Genomic DNA, 19,139 nt, shown 5'->3' with positions numbered 1-19,139 from the left:
ACCTACCTTCTCCGCCTTCTCCGGGTTGGAGGACTGAGTGAATATGTTGCCTCTTGGCTCAGTATTTGTTTCTGCAATTTTGTCTTTTCATTTTACTATTATCCTCTAATAAACTGATGCATCTGCTTTGCAAAGTATAAGAATATGGAGTTATTACATGTGCTTATAAGCACACTTTTGGGTAAATGGTTCTTTTTATTTTCCAGTAGTCTTCATTTTCATCTCATTAATTTTCAGGTTTCAACAGTTATTTTTTTAAGTAAGGATTTAAATATAAAACAATATCCTAGGTAAAGAACTAAGGTATTTTGATATGTCATAGTTATTCTTTCTGTTTTTAGTAGTTATTTGACCCTTACAAATGTTCAGAATAGCCAGTCACTATTCCTGTTTTCTCTTCTGCTATAAAAATTATAATTCTAATATAATAATGCACTGTGTTTTAATCATAAGCTATAATGAAGTCTTTGTATTTGAACATAAACTACAATATGGATTTGTGAGATTCTATTTTTATATTAGCATCTATATTTTGTGATGTAGTGGTATATCTGTGTGTGGGGGGTATGTGTGTGTGTGTGTATATATATATTTTATATATATTTTATATACATTTGACTACGTTTATACCTTCACAGAGATTTATATGAAGGCATTAAAATAACAAACAGGCAGAGTCATTCACAGTGTTCATTATATATAAAGGTTATTGGGGATGCAAAGATATAAAAGATAGAAGAACCTAGTAATTGCCTTTAAGATCAGAGCACAAAGCATTAGTTTGGATTTTACAAGGCCAGCCAGCAACAAAAGAGCAGTAATTTATGAGCTCAGCGTAAAAGAATAGCATAATTGCATTAAAAATTAATGCTAATGAACACTAAAATGGGGAAGGTGGTTATGATGAAAGTTTGTATTCATCTTCTCTGGTTTGAATGATGGCTAGTGGCTTGATTAATGGCTTAATTTCTATCAATTAGCGGGGAAAAATCTCCTGCGAGACAAGGGTAAATTGAGCATTGAATTACATATCTTGCTTTTGTGTGCTAAGAAAAAAGAGCTGCGTATCTCTGATATTAGCCACAGTGACAAATGTGGTGTGCCCTGCGATGTCTGCATTAGCTCTCCTGACAGGCGAGTTGTGTGTGGTTATGGGGTGTTTGGAGATGGCTGGCAGACAGCATTCACTGCCAGTTCCTGGGAAACACACAACTCTTCCATCTACAGAATTTTAATTAGAGTCAATAAGAATTCTAGGATTAAAATGGACAGCAAATGGCCACTCTGGAGTTTGTATTCTGCCCTATTAATCTGGTAAACCTCAAATTATATTTATTTCTTCTATCCTATTAAAATAAGAAAACTTCCAATGGCTCTAGCTTTGTTAGAATGACTATTTCTTTCTTCTCTACTAAAGTCGATTTGACTACCATTGTTTATTTCATTTGAAACCCACGTAAGGCAGTAGTCTCTATAGTTGGACTGCGCAGTGGTTATTGGTTTAGCCAAATTCACAAATGCCATTCTTGATTTTTATAACAACAATTTTATACAATAGATACAGGACAGCTCTAAGTGGTAATTTACTACTCAGGTCGTTTTCAGGACTAAATGAAGAATGCTAGGTTTCCTAAAATTTTTATTTTTTGTATTTGTGAATAAAGGTTTTGGATGTGACAATTCCTTAAAAAAAAACTTTTTCAAATATGAAAGAGTCTGAAAATATACTTCTGCAATCTAACTCAAGAAAATGCCCAAAGACCAAGATATATATGGCATCTCCTCTACAAATAAAGCCACATTGTATTTTACTGAATGAATAAGCATTAAAATGCAGAATAAGAACAACAAACACCAAGAACACCTATCATTTCTTGTAAATGAATGGGAAGGAGGCAAAAAATAATTTGTTTTGGCAGGTGTGTGTAAAGAATTCATTTGACCAGGGAATAATGACTGGATCACAGTTCAGAGATTGTGCCCCTTTTCTATGGCTAGCTAGTCATGTGACCATGACCAAGGTTACTTAGCCTCAGTTTCTCATCCATATGAGAATTTTAATAGTTTTATCTCTCAATGGTTATGATAGTTAAATGAGGTAGTGTGTGAAGTGCTTAGCTCAGCAGAGTGCCATGAATGTAAGCTTTTGTTACTGTTGCAGTTACTACTTCTGCTACCAACATGGCTCATCTGGCCTTTTAAACAACCATTTAAATGAAAAATTAGCCAATATGACCTTCCTTGCTAGAAAACCATTCCAAATATTGATGATCGAAACAAAGTGTCTGTAGACCTACAGACACTAAACTAAAACACGTTTGCTCTTTAACATGATGTCTACCACACTGCTACCAATTTGGGCAGTTCGTGTTACTAGACATCCATTAGGAAGTAACAGGACCTCCCATCTCTTGAGTCACTGGAGTCTGGGAGGCCATGTGCCAGCAAAGCGCTGCTTCCCCACTCCCGATTAGTGAGTCAGCGTGGACTCCAGCGTCTTGGTGGGTGGTGAAATTCAGCTGGCCTTCTGTGCCTTCTCAGAGATGTGCCCAGACCTGTCCCCTCTTCCCGTCATTCCCACAAGGCTGCCGCGCCACAGGTGATGCCACAGGAGGTGCGACTGAAGCTGGTTACTGCCAGCTGAACTCAGATAAAGGTTGCCCTCTTCAGACCATATGGTCAGAAAGGGAGCTTATGTGCAAATTTTTAGCCAACTTCCATGTCTTTAGTACAATTACTAAATTAGCATGCTTGTACTATCATAGTACTATCAGTCATTTACTAAGAGCTTTTAATGCTTCTTTAGCCTTGTACTGAGCACGGATACCACCTCCCAGATTTTCACGACCAGCTCTTTTACACGATTGTTCTCGCTGCTATAATGTCCTCCTGTCAGAGTTCTTCCCCGGTGACCCCATCTGAAAGCACCCCTCCCTCCATGCTAGCCCTCTACCCTGCTCTGTTTTTCTTGATATTATATAGTTTATTTACAAGTTTATTATTTGTTTCTAAATCCTAATGTGTCCAGCAATGCCTAGTACATTAAATGTACTCAAATATTGGAAAGGACAGGAGGGAAGGAGAGTATATTGATCGTCGGTATTTGGAACGCCTTTCTAGGGAGGGAGGGAGCCAGCCTCTCGACTCTCCTGACCCGTGCAGCTGCTGACCCCGTGCCTCAGAGGGACAGTCCAGCCCACCACAGCTTGAACCACTTGCCAAGGTCACACAGCGAGTAAGTGGCAGAGGCCGGGTTTAACCTGGATAGTCTAAACCTATAGCTGTTCAAACTAACCACTTAAAGACATTTAATTTTTTGTTATTTTTATTTCTTTCAAGTACAGTTTACATTCACTGTTGTTTTGTGTTAGTTTCAGGTGTGCTGCGTAGTGGCCGGTCAGACAGCCCTACACTTGACAAAGTGGTCCCTTGATCCTCCCAGCACCCAGCTGGCACCACACGTAGTCATTGCATTACGGACTTTGTTTCCTCTGCAGGGGCATTTAATTTTTTAAGTTACAGAGACTTCTAATAATTTGACATTTCTTCCCCGTGAAGTTTTATTTTTTATATGTTTACTTTAATTCCTCTAATTTTTAGTTTTTCAACAAATGTTTATTGACAGCTTACTAAATAACAAAGCGCACTGCACCAGGCCCTGTAGTTGACACACGAGGGAATTCTCCGCCCTCTGGCTGGAGAATTGAAGGGGTTAATGCCAGCACAAGGCAACATACGGGGAGAGCCCCACGAGTTATGGAAGAGAGCCCGTTCTCACAGGTGGCAAGGGACAGCATCACGAAAAGGTGGGTGTCAGGCATGGCCTTAAATGACAGGAAGGATTCAGAAAAGTTGAGAGCATTCTGGGTAAGAGAAGCTAACTGAGGTATTCAGTGTGGATTTTGTTTTTAAGAATGCCTGGCCTAATACCTAATTCATTTGCACTTATTAAAGTATTTATCAGAAATTCTTCACTGGTACATTCACAGTAGAGTTATTCCTGTAACTTAATTTGATATGGAAAGCACTTTAATGTAGGATGACTCTATCTTGGAGTCCATCCAAGGGGTTTGTTACTGGAGACACTTCAGGAGCCTCACTGACACATAGAACTTGGTGCTGTAGCCTGGGCTTCCAGAGGACTAACAAACAAGCCGCGTTCTCCTTAGGGAGCTTTCTCGTCTCTCCAAGTATTTGTGGGTAGGAGCTCTGAGAGTTTATGTCCAGGGACGTGGGACTTAGGAGCACGGCCGTCAGACGTTGGGGTTGGTGGTTCTCTCGTCTGAGCTCGGGGTGCTTTGTTTCAGAAGGGAAAGCAGTGGCTGCATTTCGTTCAAGTTCAGGTTCATAACAAATTATTTTTAAAACTTTAGAATTTCAGGTCAGTTTTATGGTGTGTTTCATTTGCTTATAAATTTTATTGAGCAGTTTTGTTTATTTATTTATTGAATAGCCACTATGCTGCTGTCTGCTTTTTCCCATTCTTGTAAAGCACACGAAAACGCTTCACATTTCAGTATCCAAATGTTTTGTTTTCAGTATCTGTGTTGGACTCTAAAAAAGAATCTCACAGATATTTCCATTCTTGATGAAAATGTGAGTCAATTTAAACTGAAAGTAAGATACCCTTTTGTATTATTCATGTATTTGTGGCAGTACTGTTAGTGCACAAATATTTTTTTCATGGAAGAGTTGTATAAGTACCTCAATAACTGTGAAACCAACAATCCCAAACTCTTTGTAACATAAAATGCATTTTAACTTTGGGTAAATTCATGAAATATTAATATTCAAAAGGAGTCAGTTGAAGATGAGATTTTCACGAGTGAGAAAGTCCCGTTAGCTTATGCCATGATTACATCTTGGGTAATAGTGCCATCTGCTGTTCTCAGTGTGGTGTTGCTGCCAGTTTAGAGATCTGTTTATGTTTATAAATGATGTACAGATTAAAATTCTGTCTTTTCAACTAAAAGGTTTATATTGGAGTTTGTCTTCTTTACAACTTTAAATTTGTGTACCATTTGATAATATCTTAAAAGAAAGTTCTATAAATGTTGTATCATGTGAAATTGATTATCAAACATATAATGTGAAGTAGCAGATGAGCCTAATTTTCATATTTTAACATCAGCAGTAACTAATAAAACATTTGATTTTAACTTCCCATCACAAAAGTAGCAAAGTGATTTTCCATGCCCTGAGTTAGTATCGGCTGTCTCAGTCTGTCCTGACTTGCCTTTCTGACGCCGTTATTTTTTATTTCACTGCCTCCAAGTGTCTCCCTTCTACAGCGCCCTACAACCCTGTGCAAGTCATTTCACCGACCAGTGGTGTGTTTACCGAGTGCTAGTAGATACTTCTTTGTGTTTACCACATTAATATTTTAAGTCTCATCATTTTAATTCTCCAAGTAACTTTGTCAGTTATATTTTTACCTCACGTTGGATGAATTCAAGGTACTTTATATGCTAGGCATTCATGCCAAGTATGTAAACAATGGCTAGTTTTCATTCACATTTTTCTCAGTCTTAAAATCGGTACAGAATTTTTAAATGACAAAGTGGCATGAGTAACTTAACCTGAGTTTAAAACAATTGAATATGTATTACTAATCTGCTTTGTTGTGCGTCCCAAAAGGACAGGGTTATACTCAAGACATGCACTTGAGGGCGCTGATGTTAGAGTTTGCGTGTGGAGCAGTGCGAGGCCAATAGATACCTGTCGTTGCCAGACAGAGCGTTATGAGGCTGAAGTTGCGAATCTCCCAGGGATCTCTCAAATTTTAATTTAAAGATCACTTTTACTCTTTAATTTAAATATTATGCTCCTTAATTCAAATATCACCAGTAAAACGGTTCCCACGTTGAAAGGTAAAAGCTCTGCTGGTTGATTGTCAGATTCTAGGTCAGGCAACCCGGCTGTCCCCATCTGCCCTGTCTCTTTGTAGGGTGATTGGTAACAAGGCCCAGAGACAGTGTTCTGTTTTTCTCTAATCTTCCTTTCTTTATAATTCTCGAGTGCTATTTTGTGAAGCATACTAGTGGCTGTATGTCCATATTTAAAGTTCTGAACACTATAAGCTTTATACATCAAGTATGGCTTGTGAGCTCACCTCTGACATTTAATACTAATGACGTGCTTTTTAAATCCAAATGAGAGAATATGTTAAAAAAAAATTCCAAAGGCTAAACAGTTGATAATAGATGGGGCATCATTCTGAAATCAGAAATATTTGACTGTTGTTTGTGAAATAAGAGTGAGCTAATTAGGGCATGTACAAACAAATTTTCATATTGATAAATTAAAGTCGGACCATGTGGTATAGTACACAGTATAATTTTCCTCTGCTATATTAACACTAATAAAAATATTATCTACTGGTATGAGATATGTTAATATTAAAAATTAGCTGGGTAAAGAATCTCCTCTTATTTCACATGCTCCATTGGTACACTGCATAACTAAAATGCACAGGAGCTTTTATTCTGCAGCACGTGGAACTATTAGCTCTTCCATGACACTGTCCCAGTGCTCGCTTCTAAGTAGGAAAATACCTTCTTCCGAAGATGGGAGTGCTGGCTCTGGCGGCTCTTACTTCCAGCCATTCCGTGTGTGATTTCTCACGGGAGAGAAGGCTCGTTACAGCCGCCAGGGATGCACCTTAGGGGGCACTGTCTTTCTCTTAAGTTAACTGGAGCTTGCACAAGACTACAGTCATAACTTGTGATTGGCCATAAGTCGAGAAAAATATGTTTATAAAATGTTCATTTTTAGTGAAGTAATAAAATCAAATTTTTTTATATTTTCTAGAACATTTAACCTCTTCAGCTTATATCTGCTGGCATGTAAATATTACTTTGATGCAAATAATTTCACCTTCTAGTTACCGGTTATTACAGTTGTTTCTTAGAAACTAAATCCAGCTGTTAACCAGAGTCTAAAATCCCAACATTCTTGGATGACTTAGCTGAGTGTACGGTAGCTCCTAATTTCGCTTTTTATTCGTATTAGCTTAGAAGAAGGGTTTAAACAGCAAGAGTGTGAACCACAATGTTGCAGTTTCAGGCCCAGCTACTATGTGAAAAAATATATATATATGAAATGGCAAATGCATGTGGCTATTTATTAAAGCATTAATTGTAAATGCAAAAGACTAGAAACTATTCAAATGGCCATCAGTTGGGCATTGGTGGAGAAAACTATCATAAACTCTGAGATTGCTACAGCCCTGAAATAGAATGAGAAGTCTCCGTATTGCTATGGAGTGATAGTGAAGACATATTGTTAAGTGAAAGAATATACATAGGGATGTGTTATATGCTGTTTTGTGTAAGAAAGAAGAGACTGTGTATATACAGTTCTATTTTCAGAAATAAACAATGGGAGTATAAAACCCAAAACTTAATAAAAATGATTACCTGTGGCTTGGGGAGAGAACTAGGAGAGCAGGAATGGAAAGAAAATCTACACCTCTCTGATGTTGTTTTAAGTTTTTACTCTAGAACCATGCATTTTATACAATTTTAAAAAATGAGATATTAATTGCAAAATCAATAAAGCAAGACCTAAAAGTTAAAAATGAACTGAAACAATGACTCACTACAAAACAAGTGTTGAAAGCTATTTTTGCTTTTTGCCTTTTTCCATAAAAATGAAAATCCTCTTCAGATTATTCAGTTGACAAAAGCATGTACTAAGGTAGGTCTTTTGTAAAAGTGAAGTGGTGTAATGGGAACTTTGGAAAAGCAGGGGAATACATGTGTGTTCTGTCCCACTCGCTGAAGAGGCTGAGAAACAATGACAATCCAGCAACAATGCGCAGCCCTACTGCCCAGGTTATTGTCTCTAAAACCATTCCTCACTAAAAGGAGGCCAAGCTCTTTAGAGAAATGGCTACTTTCAAGTCTGGGGCAGGAACTATTGGATGAGCCTGGAACATCTTACCACATCTTAACTACTAGGGATCACATCAAAAGGATGCAGGAACCAACTTGAAGATGTTTCCACCACCCAAAGATAGGATAATTGGAGCATCAAACTATGAAAATGACTACCATGGACTGAAATACATTAACTATATAAATATTTATTAATTCATATTGGTCATCTTGGGGCCAAAACTGGTAGAGGGAATGAATTAAACGTATATTCTTTCTTCTGTATAGACTATGTTTTACAGTCCTCGAGTAGTCAATGAGGGAAGTTCTTCATTATAGAGGAATCAGAGCTAATAAATGTGGGAAGAATAATAGAAAATCACCACTTTGCAACCTCTAATGAAATGATAGATCTAAGCAACAAATTAGTGTCTGCTGAAACATTTAAGTAAGAGATGGGTGGAGAACTTCACAATAGAAGAGGCAGACTGATGTTGCTTTGGACCCACGCAAGCTCAACCTCACTGTAAGTGGGAGCAGCGCACCCTGCTGTAATGCAATAGGAATTACACAGCGGCGCCTGTGATGTATTCTGATCAAAGAAATTGAAACTGAATCTTATCAAGCCTCTAGACCTAACTACTGGCTTATACAAACCGTGAGGGGTAGAGGAATGTGTTAAGTGACACCATGAGAATGAAAATAAGCAAATTCCAGAAGGTGCAACTTTTTAAAGAATAAATGATCCAATTTCATCAATAAATAAATGGCAATGAAAGGAAGTACAGTGGACTGGAGGTGATGAAAAGGGATTTGAGATATTTGTTAACCAAGTGCAACATGTAGGCCTTGTTTAGATCCTGTTTGAAGCAAACCAACTGTATATAGAAGTGTTTTGACAATCAGTGCAAATAAAACACAATCTGCATAAGGTGATATTAAGAGAATTGTTGGCAATGCTGGATGTGAGAATGGTATTTTCATTATGTTGGTAGTTTTTTCTTAAGCCCTATCTGAGATGTCTTTCGAAATATGTAGGGATAAACGTGGTATGATATCTGGAATTTACTTTTAAATACTACAGGCCTACCCCCAAAAAACCAAAATGGGGATGGACAGATTGATTAAGAATGACAGAAAGTTAACGGCTGTAGAGCTGGATGATGACTGCAGGCGGATTTATTGTGCTTGTACGTGTATGTTCAAAATCAGGGGCCGGGGCATGCTTGTTGGGTTTTTTCAAAGTTCTCCTGCTAGATTAGCCCAGATCAGCTGAGATCATTGGAGCAGTGCCTTGTCGGCAGTGCTGTGGGTTTCAGGTGGGAGTCTTAGTGTGCAGGGACGTTGTATTTGCAGATCTTAAGGGAAGGAGAGTTTCTTGCTGTAGCTTAACCATAACTGTAGCTTTTCATCCAGTTATATTTGTCTTTTCATGCAGTTAAATTTTGTAAGGCAAAAATCACTTCATAGAAAGAAAGAACACCGCTTGGGCATAGTGGCGTTAACAAGCTCACACTGACATTGTACATTTTTTTAGACCAACCCACCCTGGTAGAACAAGTAAAAAGAGTAAAAGAAATCGAAGCCATTGAAAGTGATTCTTTTGTTCAGCAGACATTCAGATCAAGTAAAGAAGTCAAAAAGGTAAGTTTTCATCCAGGCATTATGAATAAACCTTTAGATTCCAACTGAAGAGATGTTTTATTAATGGATTTCACTTAAATGTAAGTGCTTCTTCTAATAGATAGATGAAGTAGGGTGAGAGCATGTCAGCATGTTATTGAGAGAGAGAGCGAATGAACCAGTGAGAATCAGTTTAAGTTTAACTTGTCAAAAATGTACTGTAGAAATGTATCCGGATGCCATTTTTGTTTTAAAATTCACTGCAGAGACAAAACGTCGGCCCAGCAGTCCTGTAGCAGTAACACGCATTTCATGGACACACATGCATGGTTTCCTCTTCAGGTGCACATGCCTGCTTTTTGAATTGACGTTGGTAGAGGAAAATTAGAAAAGGGCTTTAACAATAAAATTATAATCCAAATAGTGTCATAACATGTATCTCCACTCTGGCCCAGGTGGGCGTCGCTTACTCTAGTAAAGGGGGCTTTCACTGGCATTTTTTTTTCTGTTGAATATTTTGTTTATTCTTTCAGTCATCATGAGGACTGCTTTCTTTTTCCTTTGGTAGGAAAATGCATTCTACATGAAAGACATGTAGTTCTTAGTAACATACATATAACAAAGACAGAGAATTACAAATTATTCAAAAATATTTTAGGTCTAGGTCTACAAATCATAGAAAATAATAAAATCCATTGGAAAGCCCAGAATTAGCTAGTTTTAGGTTGGATAAGTATGACACAGAAGCAAAAACTGCCTAGAAACATGATTAATTCAGCACTGAGATGAGCCAGTTATAAATGTATTTAGTTAAAATATTTTACCAGCATTTTTGTTACTTTTTTGTAAAATCACAACTGAATTACAGAAACCTAGGGTTTAGCGATGGGGAAGCAGTGATCAAAAGCATGAAATGTAGAGTCAGACACACGTGGAACCATTCTGATTCCACCATTTACTGGCTGTGAATCCTTAAACTACGTAACTTCATTAAACGTTGGTTTTTCTTAGTCACTGCATTTCACAGTGATCAGAAGAGCAGTGATGGGCCAACAATGAGTAAATTCACACTCCACTGTAATATAAAACAGGGAGCCAATTTATTAGTTTAGAAAGTGATATCCTTTTTCAGTTTCTAAAATATCTGTGTCTACAGTATAAGGTAGGAATTCAGAACGCCCAAGAAGCTGAATTATTTATTAGGAGATTACTTAGCACAGGGAAGTAAATTATCTTGTTTCATCCAGATCATGGGGAGACAGGATGGGCTATCCCTGACACATAGCAGAGACTCTCATAGGACTAAGTTACCCATGACCCAGATTTCAACATCCTTCTCTCCTAGAGAGTTCTGCATTCATGGGTACAGTGTGTATCTCTGCTAAAGGCTTTTCTATACTAGCCACCCCCTCAGGTGGTAGAGTCTTTATCTGTGTCAATTCCACTAATTAAGCTAGGGAGCTGTTACCAGAAAAGTAGCTATTACTAATGACATGCTAGACATTGTGTCGTGTGTGACACACATCGAAGTAACTAGAGTCACCCTCTGCAATCATACTTCTCTTGTAAGTAGATGATCGGATAGCTCCTGCTGCAGCATCAACTGCAAGAACCAAGATGCAGCCGGTTTTCAAACTGCTGTCCCTAATAAGCTTATTTCCAGTTATTCAGCCCTAAAATTGTTATATCTGGCAGATATCCACTTATGTTTAAAAAGATGGCAATTTGTTCTTTAACTTGGAAATACAATTTCAAAATAGTTTTTTCTAAACTGAACCACCAGGTGGCTGTACTACCCAAAGACAGATGCGTGATAGTGACCGTTCTGAAGGGGCTTTAACAGTTAGGTTTTCGCTAACAGTTCTCCTCACTTAAAGAAGCAGTTAGTGATTCTCCTCACACATTTTAAATTACATATTATTGAATAACTTCCATTGAATAACGTCCACACTCTGATCCAGACCTCTGAGAACTACACTTATGTGTGCGTAAGGACTTCTCAAAGAAGTAGGGACTGTGTAGGTAAAAATATAATGAGATTGCTTGATTTTTGTAATAAAATGTTATCCCTGACATACATTTGGCAACTAGAATAACAGCAGTCCACAATTGTTCAAGGCAGTTGTACACAGACAACCAATCTTCTAGCTAAGTCCTATCAGAACAGCTGAGACACACAGAATGACATGCTCTTATATTTTCTGCACAGCACCAGGCTACCAAGAGATGCCCTGGCCCCCACTGGATTAGAATACTTCCCATTTTTCCCTGTGTAGAATATTGGGCTTTACTGTTATATGTCCTCAGTTTTATAAAGAGCCAGTATAATACCACTTTATGTAAGGGCTATGAGTCTTCCAGGCCCATATGCTGGAGGCATAGAAATGTTTGACACTTGGCACAGTGGGGCCAGGTCGGGAGGGGGGCAGTATTGCTCCGAAATATCAGAATAATGCTGCCAAATCAAATTTAACAAATATTTCTTTGAATATTTTTATGTCACTTGTTACAATTTGCGATTCTGTGTTTATTTTGGTATTTGTTAGCAATCTGTCAGTCCTGTTAGCAAAATGGAAACTCCAATTGGAACAGAAAACACAACTATTCCATTCTACCTTGTGTACCTAGTGCTTAGTAATTAGTAGCACTCAGTAAATACTGATTAAATAGATGAATCTCTATTTCTAAGGTAAGTTATTCTAAGAAAGGACCAACTCATTCATGCATGTTTCACTTTCTAAATGATGTTCTCAGGGAAATCTGTCTTGCACTTCATTCAGAGAAGTGAATGTTCAGAAGTAGAAATCAAAAAGAAAATGGAAATTAAAAAATAATAGGTACAGAAAAAAAGCTAATACATTGAATTAATCTCCAATTGTCTTGCCTTTTTATTTTATTTTTTTTTATCTTTAGGGGGGAAGGGAAGAAGAGAGGGAGAGAAACATCAATGTACGGTTGCCTTTTGTGTGTCCCCTGCTGGGAACTGGCCTGCAGGGAACCCGCCTGCAACCCAGGCATGTGCCCTGACTGGGAATCGAACTGCGATTGTCTGATTCGCAGGCCCGTGCTCAATCCACTGAGCTACACCAGCCAGGGCCTTATTTTACTTTTTAATTTCAACTTCTCCTCCAATCTGTTTTATATTATGCCTGAAATTTTTCTGCTAATCAGCTACTTCCCTGGCTTTCTCTTTTTCCAGAGAAAGAGATACTGGGATGAGCCCAGGTCAGCGCACACTGCTGGCTTTCCCAGGCAGGAGCTGTGATTTACTGGTCCTTTTGTCCCCAGCACTTAACACGGTGCCTGGTACATGTTATTCAGCAATAAAATAAGTGAAGTCCTGATACACGATATAACATGAATGAACCTTGAAAACTGTGCTGAATGAAAGAAGCCAGTCACAAAAAACACACATATTTTATGATTTCTCATATATGAGTGTCCAGAATAGACATCCATAGAGGCAGACAGCAGATTAGTGGTTGCCAAGGGATGGGAGGGTTGGGGAGAAATGGGAGCAGTGACTTCTAATGGATACGGAGTTTGGGAGAGGATGATGAAGGTGTTCAGATGTTGCTTGTGGTCATGGTTGCAAAACTATGATTAGGCTAAAAACTCCATAATTGTAATATGTAAATTAGATCTCAGGAAGACTGCTATTTTTAAAAATAACCTATGAATTTGCCTTTTATAGAGGCCAACTAAGTGCTAGAGATTTGTTGCAAGCTTGTTTTCTGATAGAATTTACACATATGAAGTATTTTTTCAATAGTATAGACTCATAAGTACCAATTTCTTAAGAAAATTATGCTGATCATACAAAATGATAAACATTTTCCCAGTGTTTTTTGGAGGGGGGTTGCTTCTTTTAGGAATAATTATTTCTTCTCCAGTAATCTAGGGCTTTTTCATGATTAGTATCATCTCAAATGAGACTATTGTACAATTGTTATTCAAACTCAGAAATATTATTAATGCAAAATTCTGTTTCCAATGGTAAAATCAGTATGGATTGTGTGTTTCAGTCAGCAGAACCCAGTGAGGTGAAGCCTGCAGCAGCAGCACCAGGACCAGCATCGGTGGTTGCTGATCTGCCCAGTAGTGAAAAAGAGGTGGACCCTAACAGCATCCCTACTGCCATCAAGTACCAAGATGACAATTCTCTGGCTCATCCAAATGTAAGATCTTTAAACCTTAAGACTGTCCGTTGAAGTCTGGTTGACTGAAATTAATTCATACTGTTGTCCTTTTGCCTTGGTGATAAGAAGACCATTGAAGGAAATGGATTCATATGTTCTGATTTGCTAAACACAGGCAGATGAGCCAGAGGGCAGGGAGGAAAGGAGAAAGGTGGGAAGAAGGGGAAGGGACTAGTCAGAAAGCATGTATGAATGACCCGTGGACAACGGGGCGAGGCCTGACTGTGGGGTCGTGTGTGGGCTGGGTGGAGGGGGACAAAGGGGGAAAATTGTAATACAATAAACAATAATAAACAAATAGGCAACTGACCCTCGGCCCTTGGAGCTGTCGCATGTTTTTGAATATGGTATGTCCAACACATGTTGCCTGACCTTTAGAAGTGGTTTTTCTATGGTTAAGAAAAAGTATCAAAAAGAAGAGTTTTGTTCTGTGTTTAGTGTGCCGCTGACAGACCTAATTCAGGCTCAGCTCTCGTGGACTCACTGACTACGAGCAAGCACATCACGGACATATTCCGTGACCTCTGTAAAACGGTCTCATCTCACTCTGTCCCACAGAAAGACTGTAGGAGATACACTTCACAAAATAAGGTGTAAAGTTGGAAACTGGTGATGCTGATGTTAGTCCTTTTACTCCACAATTGTCTGGTCATTAGTAATTCCAAACAGATGATCTTCGATTAAGAAATCATCAGAAGTTAAAACGGTACCCAAATCTCATACTGAAAGATTATTTTATAAAGGCAATTGGTGTCATTTAAGGTCAAATCCAAGTTATTGGCAGACAATAACATTTTTTCTTTCTTTTTTTTTATTTCAGCTATTTATTGAGAAAGCTGATGCTGAGGAAAAGTGGTTCAAGAGATTAATTGCTCTTCGACAAGAAAGGCTAATGGGCAGTCCTGTGGCCTAAATAATATGTGTGGTTGAATCAACAGCAACATTGAAAATTTAGGCTTTTAAATCCCAATTTAACTTTTTATTCATAAAAAAATTGACCCAATTATATAAAAAGGTAATCTTACTTCATTCTTTTCTCAAGTGGGCTTAAATATTTGTTTATTTGAACTTAAACATTGTGAATATTAAAATTAGTATAAGATTGAGGAATGCATGAAATTGTCCTACTGTTAATAAAACTAATGCAAAAAATATCAGTCTTAATAAATAGCACACGGTAGTGTTTCTGTGTGTAAGTTTTAAAATATCAAATTGTCATTTAAAGACATAGTTTTGATTGACCATGCATATGTAAGAATCAAACTCTATGCTATAAATCAAGATTTCCTCTTCCATGTATTATGAAACCATTTTGAATCTTTTATTTTACCTTACTGGAAAATTTTAGGCCCAATAAAAAGCACTCTTAACAATCTAAGCAGAACAAGCATGTTACTATTAAAAGAATAATTTCTTTAATGAAAAACTTTGTAGAAAATGAACTACATTGATGATTTATGGCTTAGAGATCAGGTTTCACTAAGCACTTCTTTTCAGCATGTTAGCAGCGCTCAGTCCATCCTTGTAGAAATCACATGTCCCTGCTAGACCTGATGAGCTGGCCAAACAGCCGTCATAGGGAAGGCCCGTCTGAGGAAGCAGGTAAGAGTTCTCGCCTCAGTCCTGCTTCATATTCCACTGTCCCCGGGAGAGGAAGCCAGCTACCTGTAATTCTGAGGAGACCGTCTCTCACTGTAGAATGAATGCCTTTCTCTAGTAGCTGAAGGGAAATCAACAGCGAGTCCATCCTGAACATGCCAGAGATAAGGACTTTCAGGCCTTGTGTTATAAAACTAGTTTTCACCAGCTGGCCATAAATATTTCCCTTTCCTATTTTGTTCTGTTGCCTGGTCTCACTCTGAGTTAGTCTCTGTGAAGACTGTACCTCAGAACACAAGATAAACATGAAGAATTTTGGGACAGGATGACCAATCTGTGGGATAGCTAATGGTATCTTTTTTTATGTTTCTGAAACTTCAAAGGCTAATTCCTGTTAAAAATGAAAACTATAAAGAGCTTACACTTCATTTTAAAAGGTACGGAGAGGAGACTCGTGGTAAAGTACACGTTTTCAGACACAGTTTTTCACATTTTAAGCAGACGCCAGTGCCCTTTTTGCCTTGGCTGTAAGTGCCCAGTATGAACTCAGGTCTGCATGGGTTTTAATTCAGATAGATACATTTTTAGTGACTTTAAAAAAAGATTACTGTTTCTGAAATATTTTGTATTTCATTCTTTGCCTAACTCGTGAACTGTAAAAGCACTGCCCCCCTTCTGGAAAGTACATTCTAGTGGCAAGAATATGGGTTGTCACTGGGGCCCCGAGAGAGTCTCCGAGGACCTGGACGGGGCACTTTTTCTCAGAGCGACCGACGTTCCTCGCCTGCGAATACTGGGAACACTGTGATGTACTTTAATTACGAGTAATGCCAGTGTTCTTCCGTGGTGAGTTGCCTGAAATACAGAAGCTTGTACTGCCATGGATCTGTATTTTAAAGCTAAGTTTTTCATGAAGACAGAGAATCGGTTTTCTTTTTAATAACTAAACTCTAGTCCCTGCAGGAACTCTATGACTATTCCCCCTTCTTCCTGATCCCTTTCTAATGTGATTCATTTGAAGGCATTATTAGCTGCATTTACCTACATTCCTGTTGAAGACGACAGTATTACCACACAAGCCAAATCAAATTTAATGAGGAAGACTTCGTAGAACACTATCAAACATATCACCAAACTCGGGCTAAGTGATGAGTGTCCTAACATACCTCTAGGATCCTAACATAATGAGCCTGTAAAGCAGAGCAGTACCTTTCATGTCACTTGAATGGTGACAGTGATTTGGACTTAAATGAGACCTCCAAGTGTTTTCTGAAATGTTGACTTTGTGTACAATGACAAGTACTAATTATACAAGTTGGATTTTCATTACTGAAGTGAGTCCATTCTCAGGAAAAATGAGTAAGAACACCTTTTTTTTCTGGCTCTCCTTACTTACGGGGAGGGAGGTACATAAGTACTAAGGACAGAACACTTTGAGTCATTAACCTGCTTCCCTTCAGCATCCCCACGTGTGAAATGAGGTTACTGATTGTGGACTTGCCTACTTTGACTTTTCAGTAAAATAACCTAAAAGAAAGCCCTAGATAGAAAAGGTTTACTATTTATGCCAGTGTGACATTTGACTTGGTAGCCATCTTAACGTGATATGAAGCGAACAGTTGCACAGAGAACTTGAAAACGCTGCACCCCAGCTTCTGTACAGTGCGCTTCCTCTGCATGTGTTTGAATGGGGGCCAGTGGGCCTCCATCCCGCTGTCCCCAGCCGCCCCTGATCCCCCTGCCTGCCAAGACCACAGGAAGCCCTGTTGGCTCTGCAGTTACGCCCTAACTGACTCAAGGAGTCTCGGGTCTTCTTTGGTCAGATTTACCCACTTTTTAAACTTTTTCTTAGATACCTAGCTTTTTAAATATCTAGGCACAATGAGGGCAGCTGGGTATACAGAGGTTTCATTGTGAAGCCAAGAGAGGAAATATTCAGTGGCAGGGGAGAGGGAATGATTGCAAAGAGGACAGAAATTACTCGTTACAAAATTAAGGTGGGCTTCATGGAGAAACCTCAGCTGAACGAAGACCGGAAGGAGAAGAAGGCACTAGGAAGTACAGAACTCACGTCCAGCCACTGTCTGTCTGATGGCTGCACTAAGCGGCTGGGGACTGTTGCAGCTCTAACCCAGGGAAGAGTCCCTTTCATAAAAGACCCAAGTGGCCCTTCCCTCTCAATCTTATGAAAAATCCAGAAAAAAATTTAGGTACCTGGTCACTCTCTGGCATTCTCTGAGCCGTTCTTCCTTTCGGTGGAGAATTGGCGGAATAAGCTAGCCCTTCATTTGGCCACTAGCTTCGGCAGGCTTCGGCTCACTACTGCCTGTCAGCCAAGGTGACACGAGCCAAGCTGTGCAATGGTAGTTGAACGGAGATTTCCGGTACCTCTGGGAAAGAGTCATATCTGCCAGGAAGGCCTTGCACAGCCACATGGACCACTGCATGTCCCCTGGCACTCTCTGTTTCTCTACTGTGTGTTATACAAATCATCAGTTTAAAGCTGAAGGACACAGTTCACTTACCTATGATGAGATCTCTCCGTAAATGTCCTTTGGTTGGGCATCAATGAAAAGTGTTAAGTGAGCAAATGAGATCATAACAAAAGCTAAGAATGAAACAAGACGTGGAAGATTTTTGGTCCCCAAACCATGGATGAATTGATCTAGAATTCTTATACCTGTGTTACTCCTTTGTCCCCCCATTTCCCAACCCCCATGCTCCTGGTGAGTATTACAAATGAGATTTTAAACCAGCTCTTCGCTATTACTCAGTTGAATCAGTGCTTGAATTGTTTAGGAAGTGTCTAAATGCCATCCTTTAAATGTAAGCCTTACTCTTTGGAACTCCCTTGTGGAATAAATGGAAAAACAAATCGTCTTGATAAGAAACGTCTTAGTGTGTGCAGCAAGACAGGAATGAAAACGGAGGTGAGAAAGAACACTGAATTCTCAGGTCATGTTCATCTTTCATCACAGGAATGGACGTCGGTCAGTATATTCAGCTCTTTTTGGTGGGTTTTTTCCTAAATCAAAGAAAATGTTCTGTCATGATATTTTACAGTTATTTTTGCTATTCTTTTTTAAATATTTTATTTATTTATCTTTAGAGGGGAAGGAGAGAGGGAGAGAAACATCAGTGTGTGGTTGCCTCTTGTGGGTCCGCTGCTGGTAACTGGTCTGCAACCCAGGCATGTGCCCTGACTGGGAATCGAACTGTGATCCTTTGTTCGCAGGCTCATGCTCAATCCACTGAGCTACATCAGCCAGGGCTTGCTATTCTTGTGTCCCCAGAATCAAGCCCATGCCTGACACAAGGTTTTCAATAAATATTTTTCAATGAAAGAAGAGTGGATTTCTTCATCTCAAGTGGGCAGTCTGTTTAACAATCTGGTTATTTAAGTTACTGAAGTTATTTGGAGCCAGCGCAAAAATAAATGGGTGTCTGGGTGTGTAGACCCACGACTGAAAGCAGAGTCTTGCAGAGATATTCCTACACCTATATCCAAAACAGCATTATCCATAGTAGCTAAACCATGGAAGCAACCCAGATGTCCACGGCTGGTTGAATGGATAAGTAAAATATGGTACATACCTACAGTGAAATATTATTCGGCCTTGTGGAGGAAGGAAATTATTCTACAATGTGGATGAACCTTCAGGACATTATGCCAAGTGAAATAATCCAGTCACTACTTTCTTAGAATAAGTAGTCAAAATCATAGAGACAGAAAGTGTAATGAAGGAAGGTTGCCAGGGGCTGGGGGAGGAGAAAGGGGGGAGTGGCTGTTCAGTGGGGACAGAGTTTCAGTTTTGCAGGAGGAAAGTTGTGGGCGGCTGGG

General features: G+C 39.0%; 1 protein-coding gene across 1 annotated transcript in view; it reads left to right on the top strand.

Moving 5' to 3' along the window:
* RSRC1 (arginine and serine rich coiled-coil 1) overlaps window positions 1-18,555 on the top strand; it is a 321,547-nt gene extending 302,992 nt beyond the window's left edge. Inside the window, exons 9-11 of the mRNA XM_053657700.1 lie at window positions 9,415-9,521; window positions 13,526-13,678; window positions 14,520-18,555. Coding sequence (XP_053513675.1) covers window positions 9,415-9,521; window positions 13,526-13,678; window positions 14,520-14,612 — 353 coding nt within the window. The 3' untranslated portion in view covers window positions 14,613-18,555. The remainder of the gene's footprint in view (window positions 1-9,414; window positions 9,522-13,525; window positions 13,679-14,519) is intronic.
* Window positions 18,556-19,139: the final 584 nt, after the last annotated feature.

Source organism: Artibeus jamaicensis, unplaced genomic scaffold (assembly GCF_021234435.1).
Source record: "Artibeus jamaicensis isolate MK-2021 breed Jamaican fruit bat unplaced genomic scaffold, CSHL_Jam_final scaffold_474, whole genome shotgun sequence".
Taxonomy (NCBI): domain Eukaryota; kingdom Metazoa; phylum Chordata; class Mammalia; order Chiroptera; family Phyllostomidae; genus Artibeus; species Artibeus jamaicensis.
Note: the sequence above shows the minus strand (reverse complement) of the source record. Positions and strands in the feature narration are given on the sequence as shown.